A 14,094-nucleotide genomic window follows, 5' to 3' on the forward strand; every position below is an offset into this window, starting at 1 on the left:
CATGGTTCGCTGAACAGCTGCATGTTCTTGTGGGAAGTGATTCAATCAATTAATAACTACGGTTTTGAAAAGATATTTTCCTCTTCTCAAAAGTGATTCCTTTCTGCAGCTTAATGAGACACCTCCTAACAGCAAAGAAGTGAAAGAATGTACTTGAAACTCACCTGTAATGGACGAGTTGGATAGGATAGAAAAGGAACACACGTGCTGGGACGGATTTCCAGATGGCCTGGGGAGCAGTGTTCTCTGTGTGACAGGAACAACAATAAATCAAAACACATTATATTACAAGTTGAGTGTAAAATGGTCTTCCAGGGCACAGAAGTTCATGACACCTTCTAGAGTAAGAAGCAGAATGTTATACAGATACAAATTGCGTGTCCTCTGTAAGCTACGATAAGAAAACTCCATGTGGACAACTCTCAGACAAATGTGAATTAGAACTGAACTCCACTCTGATTATTCATGCAATCATTTTTAATTTTTCCAAGATGCTACAGTATCTTGAGCTTAAGGATTGGATCTGGACAAACCGATCTCCCATCACAATTAAACAAGAATGAATTGAAGAGGGAACTGCATCATTTGTCAGGCTTAAAAAACCAATGGAAATGCAGAGAGTGTCTCACTACCACAAACCAACTGCATGCATCTTCTAGGTCTCCTAGAGCCGTAGAGACCAAAGGGTATATTGATACTTGATAACTTCCCTTTCCCCAGACGAGTGTCCACTATTTTGTTTTTATTTTTGTATGTTCTCCACCTGCCACAAGACCCTACAACAACCTGTGGTCCCACTTCACACATTATTCTCACCTGTACTACTAACGGCTTTCGCAAGTGCCGGTTCCTCAGCTTCCTTGGCTTTGGCAAGAAGAAGTCTGACTGCATCTAGGGAAGAACAGGGAACGCATTAGGAAGTATTTTAAGCATGCACACAATAAACTACATCCATAAACTCTTTTTCAATAAAACTGCAACTATTTATTAAAATGTTGCTTTGCTCCATACTAACAGTCTTTCCCAAACTGCCATTAAGTTACACGCATCTCATTTGATTCTGATGTTCTATCCCCACCTATTTATGCTTTAATTGAAAGCTCCTTAAACACACAGTCCAGTAAAAGAAAATGGAGCAAGAAAATCCCATTTCCTTAACTCAAAAATTAACACTTATATTCATATCTCCAACCTTCTGCTACAACAACTGAACAACTGAAACACTGCTAGAAGTTTCTCACTAGCAGTGCATTATTTTTCTTCTTGTTTTACAGGGACAAAGCTTTCACCTCACAGAAAGTCATTTCACTACTTATCTACCACAGCTTGGCAAGAAGCTGTTATTGAGACCGCATGAATATTTCAATTAAATACACCAAATGAAGTTGTATTAAAATTCATTGTACGTTTAGCCAGTTGTGATCAACCTGGCCAAAAGATTTCTTTGGAGCAATTTAATTAGAGAGCGAACCAGGTTCATCACGAAGCATGATGGTGGCATTCAGCTCTGAAGAAGTGACATCAACCTCAAAAATAACCAAAATGTGATTAAACTCAGCTGATGCAGCTTCAGCACTACTAGAAGCGCTGCTCTGTAGGGACGCCCATGCCTCCTGATGAAACAAAAAGCCTATAATCCAACAAGCTGCTCAGGCACAGAACGGCACGTCTTCACACACTGATCTCACTTACACTGATTGTGTCTAAGTGCTGACGAAAGGTCAGCTCTGCTTCCTTGCTAGGCAAGAACAGCTTCCCGTGGCGGCTATTGGGGGGCAGAGTTGTAGGAACAGCAAAGAGTCCACCATCAGCATCAGCACTTCCAGAACTCGAAGGTCCAGCCACCAGCAGAGGTCTGGGGAGGTTTCTCAAACCTGGAAGATTTCAGTGCAATTTAAATGAAGACAAAAATAACCATCTGGTAACTGAAGGTTACAGAGAGCTTAGACTTATGGATCCTGGCCCTGCCACTGTTTGTGGCCTTCCAATACTTGAAGGATGCACATAAACAAGAAGGGGAAAGACTGTTCACAAGGGTGGATGGTGATAGGACAAGGGGGAATGGTTTTAAAATGAGACAGGGGAGGTTTAGGTTTGATATTAGGAAGAAGTTTTTCCCCCAGAGGGTGGTGAGGCACTGGCACAGGTTGCCCAAGGAGGCTGTGGATGCCCCAGCCCTGCAGGCATTCAAGGCCAGGCTGGATGTGGCTCTGGGCAGCCTGGGCTGCTGGTTGGAGACCTGCACACAGCAGGGGGTTGGAACTGGATGAGCACTGTGGGCCTTTGCAACCCAGGGCATTCTGTGATTCTATGATCCTATGATTCTATTGCATTGCCTTCACCCACTGTATCAGAGGTGGATGTTGGTGGGATGGCAGCAGAGGTGGACCTTCCCACCAACACTCTGCTGCGTTTTGTTGCTGTGTGTCAGATGGCAGCCAAGGGGCACTTTGACAGAGCAGCATCTGACATGGAAGAGCAGATGAAGCAAAAGGCTGGAACTGAATTCCTCCATGTGGAAAAATGGCACCACTGACATTCACTGACACCTGCTGAATGTTTATGGAGCACAAACAGTGAGTGCTGGCACAGTGAATCAGTGGGTGATGCATTTCAGCAGTGGCAACAACACAGTGGGGCACCTCCACTGGTACAGATTCATACAAGCGCAGCACGCAGCTCTTCTTCACTGCTGGCAAAAATGCGTAACTAATGGTGATGTCTATATTGAAAAATAGTGTTTTGTAGCTGAGAATTTGCTCTATCAAATACTATTATTGTGTTCTTTGTACCTGCTGTAGTTTCCATGGAAGATAAATAGAAGGCATTACATTCAGTGCAACCCACACACCTGAGGGTCAGTCCTTCCACTACATAAGCTCTATATCCACCTGATCCACTCCTTTTGTAGGCTATGATAATACAAATACAGATTCATTCTACAATAACTAGGTTTTACTTGGGCACCCCTCCCCAGTGTGGTAGTTCAAAGTGCAACCTCAGTAAAATGATTCTAGTGAGAGAGCAAACAAAAAGCAGGGATCATTTACCAAAAATACCTTCCAAAAGATGGATCATCTTAGTAATATGTGCAGCACATTGGAATAATGATATCTGGTCTGAACAAAACTTCTCTGTTTACATTTAAAAAAAATTAATTTCAAAATGTTGTATTATTTCACAGCTCTGTGCCAATTCTGCAGGCATTCAGTCAAAATGAACAACAGTATTGTTGTGCATCAATCTTAGACAACTAAGTGTACCTCTCTTATATGCTGTACATACAACACTGCTTCATTACAATAGACAAAAATGGCTTTTTTTACACTCAGTATGGCATCCTTGCTTGGCAGGGCTCTCAGCCTCCTGCTGGGCTACAGGTATCAGCAGGGAAGCAAAACTCATCTGCCTCAATGACTCCCACCAAAGCCTGCTGCCTCCCTGGGCAGGAGAACAGTTCAGCACAGGGCTGAGCTGTCCTAACACAGTGATGGCTAACTACAGCACTGCTCAGGAGGAGTTCTGAAGAAGAAACTTCATAACAAATGGGAGGAATTATTATTCTCTTGTTTAAAAAGCAGAACTGCCACCCCATCCTGCCATTCTGCACCACTGCTTTTTTCCAATGGGACAGCGGAAATTACAGTGTGCCAAAACACCTAAAAAACAATTAAATGCTGAACACCCAATATATTTGTGTCTCCTGATTGACTAGGAATTGTTCACACACAACATATTTCCTTTGAAATCTGTCAAGGGGTGCGCCTCAATTATGTAGCGATATTGTAGATATTACAGGTTATGTTGCACCACAGTTGTTGCTTCACTCTTCCCTAAATCTCTTAGCATGATTCTTTTTAACGCCTGTTATTTTCCCCCCAGCTACCTGTGTGCCTTTTGTGAAGCTGTCTATCAGTACTTTCAGATCTTCTGCAAAGGACACGAGCTACCTTCTTTATTTTCTAGTACGAAGAGCAAATCAATTTATCTTTAGGAAAATAAAGACAACAAAAACAAAAAAACAGTTTGCAGCTAGACTGATTCAGGACCTACTCCTGTATGGGAACAAACCCAAAAGACTCATCACCAAAAGCAGCTTGCTTTCTGATAGCTAGATTACTGCAGCCACATAATCGCATATGAAGATACAAAGAAGCTTGATAATTATTGTGTTCTAAAGGTCCTAATCCATCATTATTTTAGATTCAAAACACCCTCAGGATGATATCAGGGCTGATAAGTGGGATTAAGTTTATCTACCAATAGAGCATGAGTGAGGACATGCTTGGCTATCAGTATGATGTACTGGAATGCCAACATCTGAGGCAGATGCTGAATATAACAGCTCAAGCAGAGTTGTTGAGGAGATAAACAAACTAGGCAGAATGCTGTATTCAGCACTTCATGCACCTGTGTTCAAGCCAAACAGATTAGCTGAAGTCACTCAGACTGTCTTTGATAGGTACTGCACAGGAGAACGACACGCATTTTTCAGCCACGACTTTACCAACAGCCTTTATGCCACGTGTTCACTTCCCAGCTCTGGAAGCCTTCACTCTCTGAAGATCCCCTACCTCCTCTCATCCCTTCTCCTAGCAAACACCAGCATCTTCTTCTGACTGCTGAGACATTTTCTGGATTGAGAGGTGTGCTGTTGACAGACTGCTTTGCAAGATTCAAAGAACTGAACTTAGGACAACCCCTAAGCAAATATACCATGCTCCTACACAATAAAGTTTGTAACAGCAGTAACACTCGCCCTGCCAGAGTCACTGCAGAGTGGAACATGTCCACCATGGTATGAGGCATTCATAGTCTGATTCCTTGAAACAGATTCCTATGAATACTCACCTGAGGAGCTGGAAGCAGCAGCAGGAGAAAACGTCTTGTTGTTGCGAAGGGCAGACTGATTTCGAGTGCAGCCTGGACTTCTGGTGCTGATGGTAACCACCTTCCCTGGAGGAGTCAGTGACTGCTCCTCCTGAGTAGGCTTGATAGGTGACGTGGCAACAGAGCTCATCTCAGGGGTCTGAAAACACAAGTACGTTAAAAGAATATCGGCCACTGTTGGAGCAAACACATTGTTAAACTCGTTCTACTTAGGAAACACTAAAAAAAACACAACAAACCAAACCTGATGTACTAGAATACCTGTAATATTCTAACCAGTGCCTCTGTGAGCACGTGGTGGAAGGCTGAAATTCTTCCCATATGCATTTAAAAGTAGAGGTAATAACAAATATTTGACATAGTAACAAAAGAGGGGCTGCTTTTAATTCAGGAGAAATTTTCATAAGCTCTAATCACCATGAGATGAAGAAGTAGAACCTGGAAGTAGAACCTTGGAAGCAGACCTGGACAAAAATACTTTGCTGTCAATGTTCATCAAATACAGACAAGTAGTTTTGAAATTTTTCCCATTCCTTCTCCTACTCCGTACTGTTACATGGCAGTAAAAACAGAAGCACATGGCAGGGCACATTACTGATTTTCCAGGTCTATCCAACTGATTTCCTTGTTTCTTGCATGGTTTTCTAGAAAATGTACCCTTTCACAGGCATAAAATTAACACCCATGCTTGACTGCAACCCAATTTGATACAGTTTGCTTTATGCTCGTAATCTTCATTTAGAAAAATGAACCATGGAACAATCAAGCATTCTGGTAATCCCGAGCAAACCGCAGGATCTGGCACCTTCAGACAGCAGCAAGTATCACCTTGACTCCTGAATGCATATGTCATTCAGTGACATTCACTGCCACAAGAAGCTTTTACATTTCATGTTTCAGAAAAAGATAAAGTGGTATTAGGAAAAATAAAGAAAAAGTTTATGTTACTTTTTATTGGAATGTATTAGAAGGTACACTGCTTTTCAGGTGTATTAGCTTGCCCTGTTTAACACAAAGAATGCCAAAAAGAAAGCATTTGTAAATAATAACAGCCTCACATCCTTTTTTTTCCCTTGCCTTCTCCCTCAAGTTTAGTGAGATAACCTTCCTTCCATTTGCAGTTGTTAAACATCTTCCCTGCCTGTCACGTGTGCCACCTGCAGGAGATGCCAAAAGAGATCTGTGCCACTGTCACACATCTGCCTGACGGTGCACCAGAAGTCTTGAGAGTTAGAATAAAATCTAAGTGAGGAGCTGTAGCTGAACAAAGATGGTTCTACATTTAGAAAGTCTTAAAACGTAAGACTGTGAAATCGGAAACAAAAGGAGGTGCTGTGCTGTTACTAAACCTGCACCAAACAACACAGATCAAAGACTACAGGTGTCAGGGAAGAGAGATTCATTTGCATCCTATGCTGGAATATGATGCAAATGGTATCTTCAGCTCATCACATCTTCATCGCAGGAATTCAGTCAGATCTGCTGAATTTGGCTTTTTTTGATCTTGAAAAGCATGTTTTATTAAGCTTCAATTAATTACAGTAGGAAGAAACAGCAGCCAAGTTATCACAGTGGCAGATCTTAAACATTGGTTACAGCACACAACAAGGAAAGCAAGTTCATTCCCACTTGTCTACCTAACAAGAAATTGTTTTTCTAGATATGTTAAACATCATCCTAGAGCCTCAGAAGTTCTACAAAAAAAAAAAAAAAAAAAAAATCACTGTAGCTAGCCAGTTTCAAGGAAATGGATTGTTTTTCCACTTGGCATGATTTGAGCTACATTAACATTAGAAATTTAGGATTGTAGTTTTTGTTTGGAATTTTAACTGGAGAGAAGGCACCTAACTGTGCTCATGACTGATCTCCTGAGTTCACTGCAATACTGCTGAGACTCATGACAAGCCAGAAACCAAACGGTATTGTAAAAAGCAAATGGAGCACAGTGAGGCCAAGTCCACCCTGCAGCAACCTGTTTGGACATTTTTATTATTATTATTATTTATTTTTTTTTTTAAACACAGGAATCTCTACAATCTTAGGAGAGCTGGTTATTGATTTAGCTGGAACATAACAGGAACAGGAATTATTTCCCAGTTCAAATAAGAGTGTAGCTTCTGAAGGGTAAAGAAGTGCTACTTACTGGTTTGGGATTGACTTCAGTAGAGATGAGTTTTAAAAGGCAATTTAGGAGTTTCTGCTTGTGAAAGGTAGTACATGTAGGAACAGCACTTGATTCAGATGTTTGCTCCCTGGCATCCTGGGTTTCTGGCTCCAAGACAGCCAGCCAGTCATATTCCAGCTGCAGCTTGTTCGGTTTGCCCATCATGAGGTAGACTTCAGCCAGCGTAAGGCTCTCAGAAGTTCGCAGGCTCCATCCTTCTTCTCTAACTTGTTGAGAGAGCCGGCTTGGGTCATCCTTGAGAGACTTCGTGTTAGATTGTCCCTGAGGTGGAGGTGGAAACGAGGAGCTCAGCTTCTCTTGAGAATCCTCCATTACCGCATCTGTTATCTCCTTGGTACATGCATCGAGCTGCTGGCTCTGGCTAGCCTGAGCTTCACATCTGGCTGTGCCACTGCTGGGTGAAGCCACACCACCTCTCAGTAGCTGAGGATAGGAGTCAGATGTCTCTGCGCTCCTCCCACTCGGAAAAGCCACAGGAGAAGTATCACCAGCTGCTGGAGCAGAATCCTTCCCATGTGGTTTGTCTGTGCAAGAACATTTCTCTGGGACAATCAGATCCTGACAGGACTTCATGTACCGTGGGAACGGATCGAGCAGAGAGAGCTCTTCCACATCAGGGATCTTACTGCAAGCACAAGCTGTGCTGCACGATGCTACTACAGTTGCTTGGTCACCAGCCAAGGCCTCCCTGCCTTCCACACCGAAGGCTGCTGAGCTCAGCTTTTCATGATTCCCTTCTTGATCTTGAAGTCCAGAAGGCGGCTTGCTGAGAGAGTTAGTGATGCCTGGGTTTGAGGCTGCTCCCTCCACCAGACCAGAATCTGCAGAGCCATCTTCAGTGCTTGCAGAAACTTCAGCTGTGGGCTGAGAGGTTCTGCTCGATTCTGTAGTGCTCTCAGCCCTTCCAACACTCTTGCCTTCTGTTCCCCGCGGGTATTTCAGTTGTCCCCTAGCTGTCCCCTGACCACTCTGTATGCCCAGAATTTGTGCAGGTGGTAGTAAGTGAGAGTCTTTTGTGTTCTGTTTGCATTTGCCAGTTTCCTGCCAATGCACCGTGCAGAAAGCCTTGGAGTGGACCACTCGGGCGACCCCAGGCAGTGGGGTGAGTGTACAGTTCTCTCCTGGAAAGAGATGGAGCATCACCTTCTCCTCTGAGAGGCTGCCTCTTGTTTCTGAATCTCTGGAGTCTTGAAGCTGCCGTTCCTCTAGTGTTTTACGCTAGAAAAGATGTGTTAAAGATTATAACCACTATCTGTCCCTTCAAAACAAGCACCTGATGGCCTATTTTGCAAATGAACAAAATTAGCAGCTTATCAGGGGTGTATGTTCTCTATTCAGCATAGATATGAAAGCTCTACGATCAGAAGTTAGTCCTGTGTTGATAAAAACTATACTGAAGATCTGCTCCAAGCACAAACTAAGTTTATGGGGACTTATTGCTAACTAGCTTTTCTGGGGATTGTACTATAGAAGAGTGGAGGTAGAAGTGAATGAAATGCTACAGGATTTCCCACAAAAGGCACCTTCACATTAGTGATGCTGAGATACTACCTCTATCTTCACCAAGCATGGGCTGGTACATTTATTAAGCAGACTTACATTTCTTAGATGAACTTTTAAGAAGGGAATTGGTCCCAAGCCAAGGCATACAGAACAAAGGAAGAAAAGGATACAATACGCACTTCATGGAGAGCCCACTTCTGCTTCAGGAATTCAATAAGGCTGGAAACCTTCCGATGTAACTCCACAATCATCCTGTGTGCAAGATGAAGCAAACAAGTAGTGAAAAAAAACATCAACAGAAATTCCAATCAGAGCCCCATGCTAGCATGGGAATTATGGGAACAAACTGGTGTTCTGTAACATAGCACACAGAACACAGCCACCATTCCTGAACAATACAAGAACAGCTGGCCAGAAATTGCAACATTAATACATAATTAACTTGCAGCTGTGAAAGACCTAAAAACCTATGCGATAAATCTGCCTGCCATCGTTCAAGATACTACTCTACCAGACAGAAACAGAAAAACAACAAAACATCAGAGAAGATGGCAAAATTTGGCTAAACCAGAGTAGTTCAAACAAGGCACAGTGCTACGACATGAAACATGGGAAGAAAAATGGGGACAAAATTTTATTTATTTATTTATTTTACTCTTTTTGCTCTCAAAGCATTTTAAAAGTAAATCTTGCACTACACATCTTTGTTCTCTTCACATGACATTCAGTCATTATGAAGAAATGCTTCACAAGGAGCTATCAGCATCTCAGAGGCCCATCAGCCACAACTTTAAGACTAGCTGTAAGGACTCAGATGGACAGCCACTGACAGCACTGAGCAACAAAAGCAGGCAGATTTGGTTGGAAGCAAGTCAAGCTAAATATTTCCATTCCTGCTACCACTGTGTTGCATTTGACACATTCAGACTCCTCATGCAGGTGCCTCTGGCTGTTGTTTTACTTCCCTCCCCTATGCCTCTGTCTCACAGCATGTCCAGTACAAATTTTAATAGAAGTAATGCTGCCTGTCCCCAGTCCATTTGTCTCTACCCTGACAACTGGATGTAAATGGCACCAAACAAATCTATCTCCAACTTCAGCATCTCTTATCATTACCCAAATTAAAACGTGTGAAGAATAAAAGTAAATCAAACTTTCCATGAGAACCATGTACCCTGGTTGGACAAAGGCTTCAGAATAAGTATGTTTAGGCAAACTGCATTATCAGTTATGTACCACAGAATAGAATACTGCCCATACACTTCTCTATTCTGTCCTGAGCCATGAACAAAATCAAGTCTTTGTTACCTGAGCCGTGGATTCTGGGCAAGGCTCTGCACTCGAGCCCATGCATGATTATTTCGTGGCTGCAACTCCACGGGGACCTTGAGAGGAAGACGTACTGGCTTCTGGTCCTCTTCATCACTAATGCCTGAAGGGAGATGAAGCACAGAGGGAATGGATCAAAGCAAGAAAGCTCAAGCAGAATGCTTTATGCTCATTTACATAAGAAAAAAGCATCACAGGTATCAGCACCACCTACAGACAACTTAAGCAACTCAGCTTTACCAGTGGTGCTCCCTGCTCCCTTAGATTACCTCCCGTTCCAAAATGTTGATGTTGTGCCTTGGACACTGCAGTGTCAATGTCAGGCAGCTAGAAGCTCTGAACAAGTACAGTATTTCAGATCTTTAAACTCCACTGATATTACTTATTGGGGGTGGGAGAAGGGTTGAAATAAAGAATGTAAAAAAAAAAATCTGAAATGCTTGATGGTAAAAATTCACTCCTGTTTTTTCACTGATATAGTAGGACAACTAATCTTCAAATATAATGAAAGAAAAACTGGCAAAGCTGTAGCCATCTACTATGGTATAAATATCTCCTCTGTAATTTCTGTAATCTCTGTAAAAAAAATGAGTGCCATACTCAGATGGATCTTAAAGTTAGCAAATTCTACAAACAAACAGGGTTATAATAAGAGAACAGGAACATATCTGTGCCCAATACAAATGGAAAGCAACACAAATTCCCCTGCCAGTAACACATACATTAAAACAGCTCTACTCTCATGTTCTTCCAACTCTCTGTTAAAACTCTTTCACATCTCAGCATCTCTTACCATCTGGATCACAGAGCTTCTTCAAAGCCCTGCACATTGGAGCTTTGATACGAAGGTTTCTGCCTTTGTAGCGAACAGTCGTAGCCCTGGATATATTGGAAGAGAAGTATTTACAGGCACCATTAACTTGAGACTTAGGTACACAGCTGTGGTACAATCAGACCAGTCATCTCTACAGGAACTAAGAGATTTAGGAGTTTGCAATGCAGATTCAAAAAGGCAGTCAGGTTTTTTTGTTTTGTTTTTTTTTTTTTTGGTTTTTTTTTTTTTTTATATTTTTCATCACCTTACTTTTCGTTATAGAAATGCTACTCTTGTAACACTCCCCTTCCAGACACCCACAACGCACTGTGTCCTGTTACATGCACTAAGGGAAGGGTTGTTAAGATACACAGACCAAAATCATGTTACTTGGTTGCATAGTATTCTCAGATAAAGCTTGTTTGGAAAAGACAATTGGTTGTGCTTTCGTCTCTTCTTTATATTCCTAGTTTTCACTATAAAAACAAACCAAAAAACCTGAAGCTCTTAAGAAGTCTTCCACTCCATAATATAAACACAACCATTGCAGAAACGAGGCCAAACCACTTGTGCAGGAATCTGAACAGTCACTTCTACATTATAAGCTCCAATACCACAGGAGTAGCTATAAAGATCCTTAAAAACAAGACTACTTTCTGCTTCCTGAGCAGCAGAGCTACCTTCATCCAGTCAGCTCTGTTGTCTTTTTAGAGGCTTAAAAAGGCAGGCAGGCACTGATAGAAAGGTACTGATGGCAGTATTTACACCTCAAACAATAAGGACCACCGAGCACAGAAGCAGCAAGTTACACACAAGCCTTTGTAGGAAAGAAATCATGGAGAATGTTCTTAGAGCAGGATCTGGATTTAAGGAAGGTAACATCTCACAAGATGAGCACTTGTCAGTGCAGCCAAAAGGGAAAGTCACAAAGGGGCAGCAGGAGGCAGAGACGCAGTGGAAGAGGTGAGCAGTGTGGAAGTTTCACACAGCACACTGCGAACCTCTGCAGGCTCAGAATAGGCCAGGGCTGGAAGGGCAGATCTCCTGAACCTGCACTAAGCCATCAGAAGCCAAGGGAACATTGCTGTAACAAAGAACTAGCAAGAAAAGACTGGGCAAACAGCCATTTGGATTCCCTGTACTTTCTGAGTTTTGTTTCACAGGTGTCCTGCTTGGCGACTCTGAAACCTGTGTAAGCAGCCCATGTGTGCCAGTGTGGGCATGAGTGTGCCAAGCTACTCGGATCAGTTACAAAAGCTGACAGAGTAATTCTCCTGCTCCCCTTGGACTTGTAACTAGGATCCATCTTCTGACATATCACTGACTCAGCCAACTGCAGCTGAACCAAAAGCTATGCGCCAGCTGCCCTTACAGATCCATGAAGTTCTAAAGACAAGTAACAGAAGTCCAGCACTGGATGCTGTTAGCTTCAATAATCAAACAGGGACGTTTAACACAAAGATTCTGCCTTTACATTAAATAACTTAATTATATTTTCAAGCACTATTTTTATATGTAAGCTGGGTTTACAAGCTCAACTAGGAAGAGTTTCAATATGGTTTTGCTACAAGCATCTCAGAGACATTTGTTTTTCTTACACCAAGCAATTATTACACAAAGTCAGAGACGATGTCTGACAGACAAAACATGCAAACTGCCAGAGACAGCTCCTCACAGCCCTAGCTTCCTTTGACCCCTACCAAACAACCCCTGCTCACCTTTACCTGCTTCAGGAGAAGATTACTGCAATCATGCATGTTCACATTTGTCATTCTTAACTGCTAATTACTTTCAGTCAAGACTTTCAACATAGTGACAAGTGTTCTGCACTCAAAGGAAAGGAAGGAGGAGTACCAGACTTGAAAGAAAGATGTTAGGAACTGGAAAAAAAAAGAGACCCGCTTACAAATAGAGAGATCACAGAATTTTAACACCTCTGAGCAAGATGGAATGAGAACGTTTTGCCTAATGGGATGCATGCATTGTGTTTTTTTGTGGAGCTGTCCTGCATGGGCAGGGGATTAACTCACTTAGTGCAGATGTGCAGGTGCTAATGAGGAGGAAAACATGAGCACATTTTGCTCCTGTAAGATCTACAAGGTTTCCCACCAAGCAGACTAAGAGGTGCAGGAGGAAAAAGGAAGCCCAGACCATTCTGACTGATACATAAAGTGGATTAAGCAATCTGTTTTAAAAATCCTTTCATTTATGGAAGAAAAAAAATAGTAAGATTTGTACAAAACCCAAATGGAAGCTTCTGCTTTAATTTGAAATTTGGTAAACAAAAGAATGAACCAGTGATCTCATCAGCAATCATATCCATGAGCTACAGCACATCAGCAGGCTGCATGGACTGCAGCTTTCAGGAGAAGAGACTGTAAGGCACTCACATGGGGACTGAACTTACAACCAGTGAAAAACGCAGCACCAAGTATCACCCTTATGTAAGCTGAAGTCAGCAGCTGCTCACTATGACAAGCCTTCCTTTTTTTTTTCCCCTCTATTTTACAGTACAGCTTAGTTCATCAGTAATTAGCTACAATAACATAGTGTAAAAGCACAAACGCCAAGAATAAAAAGCAACTTGTGTGAGAAAGAATGAAACTGTTTACCAGTCTCTTCTGAAGACATGATTAGGACAAGCTGATGGCTGCTGAGCAACTGCAACTGGGAAGGCATTCAGTATAATGACCACAGTCCCTCATGATAAAAAACATATACAAAAGAAACTAAGTGTCAAATGTGAAATTCTGGCCCTGAAAAAGTAAAAGTGGTCTCAGAGTCTGGATGACCAATCCAACAATCCATTTTGAGAGTTTCAGGAGTAAGTTTTTACTTACCCAGCCTGAATAAGCTCATTAAGTTTGGCTGCATTCTTGTCATCCAGACCTTCATGTGAAAAAGGACAAAACAGTAAATTAGAATTCTAAGTGATGCAGTCCTGACCTTTATTTCTCTGCTGTTTGGTTTTCAAAACTATTACATTTTCTTCTTATGAAGGACTAAGGTGCATAAATAGGCTTAATTTTTAGAAAACATTCTATTCCCATAGAGCACAAGCATCGCATAGTCCTCGCAGTGAAAATTACACCTTAACAATTATATGACCCCAGATTAGGTGCTACACATCCTGGGTTGTTGTGCATTAATCTGACACTGCAGTATTGAAAAGAAAGCTCCCTCATCTGCCAGCTCCATCTCTGTTGCTAAGGCAGCACAGCGTGATGGAAGAGCAGAGCCTTCGCAAGGAGTGGAGAGAGAAGTCAAAATAACAAAATGCATGTGTAAATCACACCTTTCTTCCATGCACTACACTGAACGTTTTAAAGACGACATTATGATAACTTGGTTTGTATTCTCTGAATAGTTATGC

The 14,094-nt window shown here is 42.1% G+C and overlaps 1 protein-coding gene across 1 annotated transcript in view; it reads right to left on the reverse strand.

The window, feature by feature from the left end:
• CRAMP1 (cramped chromatin regulator homolog 1) overlaps nt 1–14,094 on the reverse strand; it is a gene marked incomplete at both ends in the record, with an annotated part of 38,411 nt that overhangs the window by 9,524 nt on the left and 14,793 nt on the right. The window contains 9 exons of the mRNA XM_079542690.1: nt 165–246; nt 817–891; nt 1,693–1,874; nt 4,852–5,029; nt 7,034–8,293; nt 8,749–8,830; nt 9,887–10,010; nt 10,701–10,786; nt 13,562–13,610. Of these exons, the coding sequence (XP_079398816.1) occupies nt 165–246; nt 817–891; nt 1,693–1,874; nt 4,852–5,029; nt 7,034–8,293; nt 8,749–8,830; nt 9,887–10,010; nt 10,701–10,786; nt 13,562–13,610 (2,118 nt within the window). The remainder of the gene's footprint in view (nt 1–164; nt 247–816; nt 892–1,692; nt 1,875–4,851; nt 5,030–7,033; nt 8,294–8,748; nt 8,831–9,886; nt 10,011–10,700; nt 10,787–13,561; nt 13,611–14,094) is intronic.

This window comes from Tetrao urogallus, assembly GCF_951394365.1.
Source record: "Tetrao urogallus genome assembly, chromosome: 15".
NCBI lineage: Eukaryota > Metazoa > Chordata > Aves > Galliformes > Phasianidae > Tetrao > Tetrao urogallus.